The sequence below is a fragment of the Vanessa tameamea genome, chromosome 5, assembly GCF_037043105.1.
Source record: "Vanessa tameamea isolate UH-Manoa-2023 chromosome 5, ilVanTame1 primary haplotype, whole genome shotgun sequence".
NCBI lineage: Eukaryota > Metazoa > Arthropoda > Insecta > Lepidoptera > Nymphalidae > Vanessa > Vanessa tameamea.
Window position 1 is genome coordinate 3,287,433 of NC_087313.1, and position 15,591 is coordinate 3,303,023.

A 15,591-nucleotide genomic window follows, 5' to 3' on the forward strand; every position below is an offset into this window, starting at 1 on the left:
TAAAACCGCAACAAAATTCATCGTGTCATTCGAATGGATAAACGCAAAGAGTAGTAAGTCTTTAAGTTTAAGTTATATAAAATAAAGTCACTTTTCGCGTACATAAACTTGTATTTTATTATTTGAAACGAAGTGTTTTTACGCGGCTTATAGTAGAGTGAAATGAAATCGTCACGTAAGTTAATAGCATTATGCTGCCCCCTACAGACGACCTCTAACTCTCTGTCTCCTTATATGTCTCTCATTCTGCTATATAAGGTTTAACATAATATATATTTTTTGTTATCGTTTTTAATTCACAAGGAATCTTAGTAACAGTTTTCAGTTATTAAATTTAAATTACATTAACAGACTATACATTTGGCAGTGTTGGGCTAAGGCCTCCTCTCCCTTTGAGGAGAAGGTTTGGAGCATATTACACCACGCTGCTAAAATGCGGGTTATTGGAGTCACATGTGGCAGAATTTCGTTGAAATTAGAGACATGCTGGTTTACTTATGATGTTTTCCTTCACCGCCGAACATGCACATGAGAATTCAGTGGTGCTTGCCTGGGTTTGAACCCGAAATCATCGGTTAAGATGTACGCGTTCTTACAATTGGGCCATCTCGGCTCTCTGGTTCAGATATTTTGTTTTTTTGTCTCTTCATTATTTGGACATATTTAAGTTAGCATTAGTGTTATTATGAATAAATTTGTTCCCATCGTAATAAATTGTTGTTGTTTAAACGAAGTTGACAATAGTCACACACATAAGGGAATCTATCGTTTACTAATAATATAAATATGTATTGTACAGTTGATAAAAGATCAAACGTTTTTGATGGGTCTCTTAACACGGGTACGAGTAAATTACACGCTCAAGTTAATCGCCCCGATTACTAACATTTAAGTGCTTTTTTTTTTCTTTTATAATGACTCAGCGACCCGCCCCGGCTTCGAACGGGTTTGCAATGCTGATACTAAATTTACTACAGAATGTTTTTGTATACAACTTTCACAACTTTTTTTGTCTTTATACAAAACAAACCGATATGTCCCTGCATTTTAAAATTGTAATATCCATTATTTCTCGTAAAAATTAAATAATAAAAATGGTTATTTTGGACTATCCTTAAGAGACAGATATCATTATATATTTTTTTGTAGACCGTTTTAAGGTGTACAATACTGTAGTACACTGTTTTGATCTATCTCGTAGGGTTCAGCCCATGTTTGCAATTTAAGCGCCAAAAAATGTTTTTATTTACATCACATTAGAAACCTCTAAAATGATCTGTGCTTCTCAACTATATTATGCATGTTTTATACATATAAATCTTCCTCTCGAATGACTCTATCAAAAAACCGCATAGAAATCCGTTGCGTAGTTTTAAAGATCTAAGCATACATACGGACAGACAGCGGGAAGCGACTTTATTTTATACTATGTAGTGACTACTTACGTTTCGTAAAACAAAGTGTTCCGTGTTTTTCTGTCTGTATGAACCAACACAAATATTTTTATTCATAATATTATTAACGAATCGGTCCGCACGGTCCACGCTAAAATACTTTTTATTGTTATAATAAATCATCTCTCCTTATAAAATACGTAGTTTTCAATAATTCTTATATATTAATCAAAAGCCTTTTAAAATCCTTCTGCCATAATTACTTTACTTCAATAACATTGGACTTTCATACAAACTACCATCCCCTGTTTAAAACCCAAAAGGGGGTTGATTTCTAAAGATACAATAATAGTATACCTCCACACAATCTATAGAGCATACATTTTAAATTTCAAGACTCTTCCTTCAAAAACATATGACTTTCATACAAACTTCCAAACCCCCTTTTACCCCTTAGGGGTAGAGTTTCGTAAAATCCGTTCTTAATGGATGTCTACATTTTATAAGGAACCTAATCGCCAAATTTCAAGTTTCTAGGTGTTGTAGTGTGTATTTCGCTTTTATCTAATAAATATAGTTTAATAAAAATAATATTAGAGCCTTATTCCTGTGCGAACTCGGTACACGTTGCTATTTATACAAGCATAAGTATTTTTATTCCATCATTCCTAACAAATTATAAATGGCAATATTAATAAAGTAGAGGAATTTTAAGGCACCGAGTGGGATCGAAGTTTCTTTTATATATTATGTATTAAATTTTATTTATAATTAAATAAATTTATACAATTAAATGACAATTAACAAACAATAACAAAAAACTAAGTTTAAATAAAATCGTATGTACATATCGGAACAAGTATAACCTTACCGTATACAAAGAGATATATAAAACAATGAACAAGTTCAGTTGAAGGGGGCGTAATGCTTTTAACTTACGTTACGATTTCTGCCAGGTTATTCTACCGTAAGCCGCGTAAAAAGACTTCGTTTCAAAATAAGTACTGAAGTATTAAAAAAATTCTTACCTTTGAGTACATGAGGCTTAAAGGGAGACTCATCGCGGTCGAGAGTATCCAAACAAAAACAATTTTTATTGTAACTCTCTTCCTCGTTTTGTTTCTTCCAAACCTCATCGGATAGCGTAACGACAGGTACCTTGAACAAATATATTTATTTTATTATTCAATATTTTTATCTATTTCTACTTAAGTATTTGTTTACAAATATTTGTCAGTAATATTAAATTTTATTATTTTCCATTGAATGTTGAATCGATAAGATAATATGTTGTGGATAATTTGATTTAGTATTATTTAAATATCCATAGAGATTGATATATTGCTTGATAGAATAAATAAAATTTGAATTTTGATGTCTCGTCTCCCGCTTGAGGAGTACAGGATGAACTATAAACACAATTTCAGTGAATTATTATACGAGTACTTATTTACTTATCATGAAATAAATAAAAAAACTCAAATGATCTATTGTTACTCGTAAATAAAACTTCCGTTTAACTAAGTTTTGTTCGTATTAATTTCAAACCGCAACTAATTAATAACTGTAAAATGATTTATGAAGTCCTCAAATTTATTAATATGGTACTAATTAATTTACAGCCCGTATCTAAACCGCTGTTAAACGTTAAAATTAACAAATCGACCAATTAATCGCTGATTAAATCCCAATTTATTTGCGATACACCGATTCGCTAGCGGCAAATTACGTTACAAGTTCAATGAAATTTGTGAGATGATTAACGTTTTTGGTGAATTTTAATTATTTTTTTAATTCATTGAATGAATAAATAAATAGAAGATAAATTTAATTAAAATTAAATCTATAAATGTATTAAACTTGAATAATATAGTAATAAATATGATTAAATTAGAAAACTAAAACCTTTGTCTTCATCTACACTTTCCATCCGATGAGATGGACGACAAACGCCTATTCCATTACAACTATATATGTACACACATTTAAAAAAAAAACTATTAGCGATCAATTATTATCAGCTATTTAATTGGTCTTACAAAAATCTACCATTAGTACAATTTATTCTTATTTTTTTTATATATATACTTAAACTAAAAATTATATTATATTTGTATAGAAAGTTATTAAGTTATAAATTTATTAAGTTCATTGTTTCGAACGCCATAAAACAAGATACTATCAGATCAACTCAAAAAAAAAATTTTCATTTGATAGACCGATTGATGAGCACGCTGATTGTAAGTGGTCGCCACCGCCCATAGACAATGGAGCTGTAAGAAGTATTAACCATTTCTTACATCATCAAAACTCCACCAACCTTGGGAACAAAGATGTTATTTCCCATGTGCCTGTAGTTGCCAGGTTCTAGCCAGATCACAAGTGGGTGGTACCCAGGCGGGCTTGCACAACACCTACCATCAATATACATTTATGTATGTTTGAATGATACATATGTATGAAACGTATAATCCAAATTATATTATACACTTGTGCAACTGTACTCAGCAAATAAAGCGACGATAAAAATATATCATTGACAAACTAATAAAAATTGAGCATTGGATATGAAATTGTCTTTTTATGATATCGACTATACGTCACAGACACGTCACGGACCCTTACGTATTTGACCCAATTCGCTATAACTAGCAATACCCTTCATAAGATCATAAATCCCACGGGAAATTTAACGCCGTCTTGAAAACTGAAACGAATTTAATCAGCTCGTGTGCAAGGCGATATCTTGGTTTTATAATTTACTGGCAAAGTGTGAGCAAGACATTCAAAATTCAATTACACGTCGGAAAGGGATAACTTCATAGATTAACGTTCAACTTTAAACATTACGTGAATTTTTGATCGTGATTGCGTTTTTGTGGTCGTTCGTTACTTTGAATAGGCAGACATGTATGACGTCATAATGATTACGTTATTAACTTTATCGGATATTGATTTTCTTTTCATGTTTACATTGTAAGTGGTCACCTCTGGCTTCGACATCGAAAACAGAGAATTAAAACATCGTCTGAAATATTGTAAGCAGTGAAAGATATTTAATACTATCTGACAGATATCTGACAAGAGCCGAGATGGCCCAGTGGTTAGAACGCGTGCATCTTAACCGATGATTTCGGGTTCAAACCCAGGCAGGCACCACTGAATTTTCATGTGCTTAATTTGTGTTTATAATTCATCTCGTGCTCGGCGGTGAAGGAAAAACATCGTGAGGAAACCTGCATGTGTCTAATTTCAACGAAATTCTGCCACATGTGTATTCCACCAACCCGCATTGGAGCAGCGTGGTGGAATATGCTCCACACCTTCTCCTCAACGGGAGAGGAGGCCTTAGCCCAGCAGTGGGAAAATTTACAGGCTGATTATGATTATGACAGATATATTTATATTATTTATATATAGTATTGAAACGTTGATAATTGTCCATGGTGTGATTTTAATGTATGACGTACTTCCCTTCTCGTGTGGGCCGCGGCCACGTGTGGATCGTTAGTACGTCGCGCTTAAAAGTTAGTGTAAGCGAATATTATACAAATACTCTTGGCTGTGTTTCTCAAGTGGGCGCTCCCAAGAAGACAGTGTCTTCGAAAATAAGAGCCCGGATTTCGAGGTAACAGTTCTCCTTTTTATTCATTTTAAAACAGTCCACTTATTTCTCGCGCGTACAATATATTATAAATGAATAGATATTAGAGATTACACAAAGCCCTGCTTCCAAATAAATAGTGGTGGAATATGTTCCAAATTTACTCCTCAAGAGGATATCAGGCTTTTGTCCAGCAATGGGAAATTAACAGGCAATTTATAAAGTTACTTCAATCGGAGAAAGACTCACCAACAGAGATACTTTCGAATATACAATGTAAGTAGGGATTACACGTTGTTGAAGCTCCAACTTAATAATACATTATTAAAGTAATACAAAAATACATGAAGTAGATCATGTACACACTTTTCTTTTTGGAAATATATTGAATACTAGCTGATCCTGCGGATTTACCCGCACTATATTAATAAAACTTTACTTATATGATATCGATAGGTGAATTAAAAACGTAGCCTGTTTCCTTCTCCGGGACTCAAACTATCACCAGTCAAAATTCATCTAAATTGGTTCAGCGGAATTAACGTAAAAATTTAACTTACAGAGTTAATATCGCATTTGTAATATAAGTATAGATTAATTCAATAATTTTTAATAAAATTTGTGAAACGAGTCTGACATTGATTTTATAGTGTTTGATCTCAAAATAATTTATAGGATTTCTTTGAAGGTTTGAAATATTAGAATGGAAAATTTATTAAAAACATTTGATGATATCGAGTTCCATTGATTATATTAGAGCAGGGTTTGAGAATTCGTATTATTTCTATTTATGTCATTCATTTTGTTATTAATAAAAATTATCGTAAAAAGAAATGTTATTTGCTTAAAACTGGTTGTGACATACGGCTTTATATGCATTACGAATATAATTGAAATAAATATGTAAGAAAATTTTAGCTTTTGATAGAATCAACGGATTTTGATCAATTACAGATTAAACCTCGGACAGATTAAACCTTGTTTAGTAAATACTCCTTAGAAGACTAAAAAAAAAAAAAAATTAGACAATCAATCAATCCAGACAAACGGTCGAATAGACAAAAATAAAAATAATGGTTGTTGGTTTTATTACGTACAGATAGCAGAATATTAACTTAAAATAAGACGGACATTTTTAATTCATATATTATCACTGTATAATTAGAGTATATTCATAAAAGAATATCTATTTCATCGTGAAATAAATATTCTTGCATAAATCTAGTAATATGGACATGTGCATTTCAAACTTAGACACTTCAAAAAAAAATGGCCGATTATCTAAAATTCGACCAATAGCCTTCAAATCGTGTTTTTCAAAGTCTAAATTCAAAAATTTTAGTTAATATAGAAGCGTTACACTTGCTTATGATGATCAAAAATCTACGATAGGCTCGGATTTTTTAAAAATTATAAAATAATTTTATTGAAAATTTAATTTATTATATTATTTACGATAACCATTTTAAAGCTACATTATATGTTATATTTTCCAAAAAACTATCTACTCCATTACATATAGAACTTTATATAAGTAGGGTGGTTTAGCTGGTTTGCCCGCCACCTTTGGTTTTCGGCCTGTACGGAGTTATATCACAATTATAAGAAAACTATACACAACACATTTAAAAAAACCATGCCTACTGAATTTGTGAAATAAACCCTACACCTTCTAAAATTTGTAGCATAGTAATGTCTTGATTGTATCGGCTGTAGGCCTTCGAAATTCAAGCTGTGCATGTGTGTGTCTAAAATAACAAAAAAAATAGCATGCTCAATTTATTCGCAAGGTAAGTTGCAAAATTGTTTCTTGTTTAGTAGATACAAATGTTTTTAGTAGGCACTGGTAAAGAGTTTAATTTGTATGATTTTGGTTGAAAAATATAAAGGATTTGATATTACTTATTTATAATTGATGGTCGGATAACTAGATGCGTTTAGAGGCGGCTAACTGTTTCTCGGCTGGTATGCCGAAAACTAGAATATGTCCTATTAAATTTAATTATTCTTTTTACTTTCATTATGATGTTCTTTAAAAAAAAAAAACAATTTGGTGTACAATATAATACCTCCTTATTTGTGTGGTCAGATTTCGACCGCATATTTAAAGCTTATAAGTGATGAAAATCATTTTTTAAATGTTTTGCATTTGACGGCCGACAAAGGGGTTAAAATCATTTACTTATCGGACTAGAATAAATGATGTGGCCGTAATATAATAATATTGAAACTGATCCTCAGCCAGTATAAAAATATGGCACTTAAAACAATTTTTTTTTTTTTGATATTACGTATATAATAATGTTAATATTTAAGACTGATTATTAATTATTAATAGAGTGATTGAAAACTTTGTTGTTATTTCATTATTAAAGAAGATTAAATAAAAAACTTTGATTCGTATAATTTTATAGTATAGTTTTGTTTTAATTTAAAACAGAGCCTTTTATAGAGATCATAGAGATCATTTTTTAAGTTTTATTATATTGGTCGAGACCTAACTAAATTCATGCCCGAGATCTGAATTTAGTCGCCGAAAACAGCCTAAATCGGAACTTTTGGATATTTATATTTTTTAAAATGTATATATGATACTGGTAAGTAAATGAGTTTCAAATATCAAAACTAGATTATTTCTTGACTTCAAATAAAAATAAGCTACTGATCTGGGACTAATATACCTTTAAAAAACATTTCGCAGTCATACATCTGCTTAAATCGCCGAAAATAGGCGAAATCACCCTATTCATTATAAAAAAAAATATTCTTATTAAATTACGTACATTAAAAAAACACACCATGCCCAAAATACGGTTTTTTATCGCTTTTATTTACTACCTTTGTTCGTTAATTTATTTTATTAATTAAAAAAAATAATTGAAATACCCAAATTGCTGTAACACTCATGTTTAGAATAGATTTAAAAATTACCTGTATATAAGCCATGATCGAATTTCGTTTGAATATATTTTGTTGCCATAGCAAAAATTAATAAAAATATTCATACCTGTCAACACTTATAGTGCACAGGTGCATTATGGACGCCGTGCAGAGTAGGACGTCAAGGCAGATCCAAGTGAGGCAATACACAGCTGGCAGAGGAAAGTAGCCTGAAAAAAAACACGTACTTAAATTTTTGTGATACAAATGACCGAATACACAATATTATTGTTTTACCAAAACCTGACTGACTGTTGTCCTAGGAACTAGAAATAGTGGCGAGTTAGAAATAATGAGTAATGTAAGAATCTTTGCCATGAAAAAATATTAATGTAAATAGTAATTAATGCTCATCAAGAAGGTCGAACTGTGTAGAAGCCTATTAATCTCAAGAAGATTTACCATCGACCAATTATATAATAGATTAAATAAACTGAATTCGAAATTTAAAATCTCTGCAAATTATGGTTAAATTACTAACTTCTCTGATCAAGATATAAAAATGAAATCATTTTTATTCATTCAATGCGAAGACGCTCGTGCAGTGAAAAGTTAATTAAAGTCAAAATGAGTAACATTAGTAATATAAATGTAATTAAAATATATAATATAGCAGATTTAAATTATAATTTACTTGGTGGTAGAGCTTTGCTCAAGCCCGTCTGGGTAGGCACCACCCTCTCATCACATATTCTACCGCCAAACAGCAATACTCATCAAGTGTAGGTATTAATACGTGTGACGGGTGAGTGAGCCAGAGTAACTACATGCACAAGGTCCATCTTAGCTCCCAAGGTACCACCAGCATTAGAAATGTTTAATATTTCTTACAGCGCTAATATTTATGGGCAATGGTGTGCACTTATCATCAGCTGACCCATTCGCTCGTCCGCCTATGGCTTAGCACTACATGTACCGTTAATGCTAATCAAGGAAACTAAGGTGTTATATCCATCGAGCTCATATCATAGGCTTAACACACTTTTTATACTGAAACAGGCGAAGTATTGATGTTTGAGGGTAATCAATGAATGTACCAAGAATGGCTTGTTCTAAGCCATATTATCAGTTCTTGCAACTAGAAGTTAATTTAAAATATATATATATATATATGTACGTTACTAGCTGAACACGCGGCTTTTTCCGTGCAAAATTTATAAGGTACAAATTTTCAACGCCCGTTTTACCCTCTTAAGAGTGGATTTTTTATCTGCACCATATAAGGAACCTACTCGCCAAATTTCAAGTTTGTAGGTGTCCACCAACCCGCATTGGAGCAGCGTGGTGGAATATGCTCCATACCTTCTCCTCAACGGGAGAAGAGGCCTTAGCCCAGCAGTGGGAAATTTACAGGCTGTTTATGTTATGTATGTTATGTATGTTAGGTGTTATAGTTTCTGAGATTTCGTGATTAATCAGTGAGTGGTATTTCGCTTTTGTAAATATAGAAGATTATAAGGGCCCGTAGATGAACTTGTGATTCTTCGCTGAATTTTTATGTTTTTATTTGTGTTTATAATTCCTCTCATGCTCAGCAGCAAAACATAGTCAGAAAATTTGCATTTTTCATATAAAAATCTGCCACATATCCATCAACCAGAATTGGAGCGTCAGAGACAGAACACAACAGAGCGTCTTGATGGAGCAGACTCCAAAACTTTTCTTTCGAAAGGATTTAGCCCATTATTGGAATTTGTACAGACTGTTACTGTTCTCTCATCATCATCAGCCCATATTCGTCCACTGCTGAACATAGGCCTCTCCAAATGCACGTCACTATGATCTTCGGCAACTCACATCTACCTCCTGCCAGCCGTCTTGCGCAAATCGTAACTCCACCGTGCCGTCCTACACTACGTTTGCCGAGACGCGGTCTCCACTCTAGAACACGTTTGCCCCAACGGTTTACTGTTCTCTATAATACGGTCAATAAATTCTAATTACAAAAATAATAATTTTGGATAATATTGTTGGAGAAAAAGTATTTTTGTCGTTCTGGATTTATTTGCTCATGGACGTTTGTGTTTTTAGGGCGCGTTTGTTTGAAAAATTACACAGTCATTAGTATCAGATTTCGTTATATTCATTACTAAAAGACTAGTAGTGGGCGATTTCTTGGTAACCGTTTTATTAACACGTAATCAATGAATTCGTGGAAAGCAATTGTTTTTTCGTTTTGTATTTCAAGGTCGAATAAAATTTGAAAATAAATTTTAAAATAAATACGTTAAGATGTTTCCAACATTTTTTTTACAATTTTAATTGTCTTATAGAATTAATATAATTTGTATTTAATCAATAAAATAAGATTAAAAATAGGTAAAATTGGTTTGTTTATATGATAGATTTTTTTTGGAATTAAAATACAAATTAAAAAATCAAATCACCGGTTGAAATCTACATTATTCCTGAGTGCTATAGGGATAAATTATACTTATATAATGTAATTTTCTTCATTCAATTTCATCCGTGCAAAGCCGGATCGCTTGTTGGTGGATAAATAGGGGGCAAATTTTCATTTGACGTATAACGAGAAAATATAAATGACCATGAAAAACGAATAGGTAATCCTGCTGTTGTGAATAACCTGACAGAAAATCATAAAACGCTTGTTCGTTCGGAAATAAAAAAAAAACGATAATCACAAAACGTTCGGATACTATTAACGTTAACCTTAATATCCGAACTTAGAGCCTCGGCATATGCAAGTTAGACGAGATAGATCAAAGTCACTAGACGAAAATTTATTAAGCTTAGATCGTTCTTAAGCACTGTAACTTGTTTTATTAAAACTTCGTTGATCAAAGTCGAAGTTTAAGTATTTTTTTATTACATAATCAACATCGAAAATTGTGTTTGAAAAGTATGGACTATGATATATAGCTGTACTCGATTACTGTTTCAGTTATTTCTTGTAACTTTCCCGGAGTTATATCCACTCTAATTCCAACATTCTTGATGAGTCATGTATTTTTAATTAACGTTGTACACGGTACTACTTACGATAATAGTAGTGCCTATTCATATTTAAATTAGATATCATTAAACTGTTAATTATGACTTGCTTATGATTATGAATGAATTATGATTTGCTGACGTTAAAGGTCACTGCGCCCCCCACCCCCGTATGAATTGTAGTGTGATGTCCTTTTTAAAAAAATTAACTATCTAACACAAATACATTTTTTCATATCTTTCTCGTACTTACATACTAAACAAATTCTTGAGCTCCTTATAATAGACACGACTCAAATGAATCGAACAACTCGTTTTAAAACATTTATTCCACTGAGAAATCCATAAATTACAGGAATTTACTCTTTCAAAGCACGTGAATAATCTGAGATCTCAAACAAATTGAAATGATTCTGAGTTCTTTATTACAACAAAACATCTTGTGTGAAATAAGTACTTTATCAAACTTTGAATGGGTAGACTCTAGAAACCTTCTCGGTCGTACGCAAACCAACTCCATCAGCATCCACCAGATGAATTTAGCAACGTAGATTAGAAACATGTAAACATTCAATTTTCTGAATAGATATTTTAATACGTTTATTAATACTTTTTTAACATTTAGTTAAAAGTAACGTCTGTGGTAATCGTATTACTTACTTTAAATTGCCATAGATTTTATGGTCGGGCCGATAAAAAAAATATTGGGTTTTTCTGTCGAAACAATTCTCACAAGCAGTCCGGAGTGTTCATATCGAAAGTATGTACACTCCTGTAGTTCGGAAAGCACGTACCCTCTACGTGGCTGATTAACCATCCCTTGTTGGCGCTTATATCCGTGCACTTTAATTTATACTGCGTAGTATATATATGCATAATATAGTAGATAAAAACTAATAGTTTTAGAAATTTCTAATGTGATGTCGTAAATAAGCACCCTGGCTGAATTCTACGCTAGGTGTTGATCACGCTGTCCTAGTGCAGGTTAAGGATATACGTGGCAGTTTCTCATCTACCACATTTAGGTTTCCTCGGGCTGTTTTTCTTCACCGAACACGAGATGACTAATTATAAATACGAATTAAGCACGTGAATTCAGTGCTGCTTGCTCCGGGGTTGGAACTCAGATTCATCGGTTAAGTTTCAAGTCTTGTAACCATTGGTCCATCACGATTTGTACTAGTTAATAAAGAGTTATGAGAATTACCTTGATACGTCAATCAGTAAATATAAACTTAACCGCAGCTGCTAAAACACGAAGCCCAATCTTCGATACGAATACAAAGTTTATACAAGAGCTCCTATCCTAAAGCTGTTTGCTAAATTAATTGAAATACTTCGATGTTTCAGAAATTAATTCGATTAATTATGTAAAAAAATGTGTTGTTAAGGCCAATTACGGATTGTGTAATTCTGAAACCGATAAAACTAAGGATATGGTGCGATTATTTTATATACATATATATATGTCGGAGGAAGATATGAGTCGGGTTGATTGATGTTTGCATGTATAACACACAATATTATTTGTTTACATTTTAATATCTTTTAAAATTCTTGAGTTAATTATATTTGATTTGTTACATTTTTTTTAAGAAGCTATAAACCATATTAATTTTATAAGTTATGAATATTGTATTTCTTGTAACGACCAATCAGAGCGAAGCATTTGCCTCGGGGTCGAGGCGCCATCTGGTTGACAGAGGTTGAGACAGTTTTGACGGACACGTTTTGTTTGATTAGAAACAGGGATAGAGCGAGTTTGATCTTGAAAAGTGTAAAAGACTGCCTATAAGGTCAGATCGGTGTTGTTACTTGTTAAAGTGTTAATTTAATTTTAATTAAAATACTGTAAAAACGTGAAAGTGTTTTATGCTTGTTCTTTACCCTAATGACGTCCGTTAAGCCCGTAACCATTGACGACGATGTCAACATTAACGATGGTTCTCCGACATATATTTGTATGTATCTTTAGTTTTTTTAATACAATAAGGTAGGCAGCCCGGCAAATGGGCCATAGGTACTAAATTTATATATTATATTCGATACTTAGACGGGCTTGCCCAAGGCCCTACCATCAAGTATGCTTATAGATTACTAAGTCAAAAATTATATAAAAAAAACCAGCCTACTATTGTTATAAATGTTTTTGGTTATAATAAGCACGCGTGCCGTTACTTAAAAAAAAATTAAATCAAAATCAAAACATTCTTAATTCAAGTGATTTTAAATATTTATTTACACAAAAAAAAAAATTAAACTCGGAGAGCTTAAGAGTGTTCGTACGAGTCTATTTGAATACGTGACAACCACACATATGTACATACAACGCGATACGTGTATCTACTAAATGTTTCTAAAACAATCATCTTTAATGTCCCCTCAGGCCTGGAGGTATTTCAGTGAAGCTCCTCGAGAAACGGCGTTGCATCCACAAAGTAAATTATATAGGTAGTTTATGCTTTCAATGTAAATTATTTTTACATTTTCTTTTAAATATTTATGACCAAGCAAAAAATATAGCAATAGTGTTAAACAAAGGGATACTTTGTCTGTAGCGTAGGTAGATCAGTAAGCCAGTGTAACTACCTATTGCTCTATTGACAGGAGGGCTGGGTCGTTTTTAGCCCAGAGGATCGGAATTGCGATGCAACGGGGAAATGCTGCTAGCGTTCTTGCCACCATTCCATGCGGTCAAGATTATTTTTAATTCATATTTGTATATATTTAAGCACTTAATGTTATCAATTCTTACGTTAATAAAAATAATTGCTCTATTGCACAGATTAACGGATTGTTAAAATTACTCGCATTTCTAATGTCTAGGGGTAATGGTGGCCACTTACCATCCGATATCCCATTTGCCAATTTGTCCAACAATACTAAAAATACATAAATAATAATTGTAAATATACACGCACACACAAATACAAATAGCGTATCTAATATTTCTATTACAATTTTGGATCAAATTCGATTCGAAGTTTTTTTTTCGTTAAAATTAAAAAGAAAATATAAAAGTGATGTCAAGAAAGTCTTTAATCATACTTCAGACAAAAGCCTCGGCGCTAATGAAAAGGTTGGAGCGTTATTCATTATGCTATCCGATTGGGATTTCGCCGTCGAATACATTTATCAGCATTCATTTCTGCGATCTATCCCCTTTTCACATTTTTTTTATTTTTTTTACAAACGAAATATCAGGATTCTCGAGTAAAACGCGAAACCCATCTATCTATCTATCTATCTATCTATCTATCTATCTATCTATCTATCTAGCTATCTGTACTATTTTAAGGGGTCAATTTTGTTTGTTTGTATATAAGGAATATTCTGCGGTTCTTTAAGTTCATTATATGAATACCAAATCATTTTCTTTATTAATTTATTACACTCGTGCGAAGCCAGGGCGGATCGCTAGTTATCTATAGTTATATGTCAGTATGTGAGAGATGAGATTCTTTTTATGTGACGTGTCTATTAGAGCATTTTAGGAATGAGACCGACTCATATACCGTGACGGCAAACGTCATGACGCTGTCTATGCCGTTATGACATTTTTTCGCCCTTGTGTGTCTGAGGCATATATATTAATAATTATATTATCCGTTGCTATACATAACATAATCAGCCTGTAAATTTCCCACTGTTGGGCTAAGGCCTCCTATGCCGTTGAGGAGAAGGTATGGAGCATATTCCACCACGCTGCTCCAATGCGGGTTGGTGGAATACACATGTGGCAGAATTTCGTTGAAATTAGACACATGCAGGTTTCCTCACGATGTTTTCCTTCACCGCCGAGCACGAGATGAATTATAAACAAATTAAGCACATGTAAATTCAGTGGTGCCTGCCTGGGTTTGAACTCGAAATCATCGGTTAAGATGCACGCATTCTAACCACTGGGCCATCTCGGCTCCGTTGCTATACGAGTATATTATTTACAACAACAAAATTGTGTTATTCACTAGATTTCCTTAATTATTAACAATTTCATTTCAAAAAACGTCAAAAGCGCAATGGTTGAAAGGTCGCCTAGTAATGTAAAAAGTCGCAGGATCGATCGTGACCCCTTGGTCTATTGTCGTTCCCATTCCTAACTTACGTCAAATAGAGTAATTCCTTATAGAAGCTTTGCTTATTATATTTAAAAAAAAATCACCATCAACTTAGATCTTTCTGATCTTAAAATATTCTGGGCTATAAAAAAACGCCTACATTTTCTTATAAGTCAAATAGACCCATGTGAGAAATCTTACATCCTCAATGTGTCACCAGCCATGGGATTAAATCAATGTCCCTGTGTGCGTTATGCGTATTACTTCATAGAATCGCTCAACCAATAAACCGGATGATACGCGATACGAAATATTGATACTGATATGATAGTGTTACCGATGTTACAGCTGGTGCAGGTCAAAGATAAAGTCAAAATATTTATTCAATAGATGCATAACACATTCACGCTGATTGTAGAGCAAGAAATTGTGAAGAACTGGCGAAACAAATTGAAATTATTTATTACTAAATATAGTTTACAACGACTACATATTTATTATTATTTGAGCTGCCATAATCAAACGATGACGTAGAAATTTTGCATACACATGTCGTCTAGAGGCACAAGGGACATGGCATCATAGCGCCCAAGAATAATGGCGCATTGGCGATGTAAGGAATGGTTAATATTTCTTACTG

At 32.6% G+C, this 15,591-nt stretch overlaps 1 protein-coding gene across 3 annotated transcripts in view; it reads right to left on the reverse strand.

Moving 5' to 3' along the window:
• The window catches only part of 5-ht2b (5-hydroxytryptamine (serotonin) receptor 2B), a 102,156-nt gene that overhangs the window by 19,304 nt on the left and 67,261 nt on the right, over nt 1-15,591 (reverse strand). For all 3 annotated transcript variants that reach the window (XM_026629109.2, XM_026629110.2, XM_026629108.2), the window contains exons 3-4: nt 8,006-8,108; nt 2,423-2,552 (exon numbers count right to left, since the gene is read on the reverse strand). In XM_026629109.2, the coding sequence (XP_026484894.2) occupies nt 2,423-2,552; nt 8,006-8,108 (233 nt within the window). The remainder of the gene's footprint in view (nt 1-2,422; nt 2,553-8,005; nt 8,109-15,591) is intronic.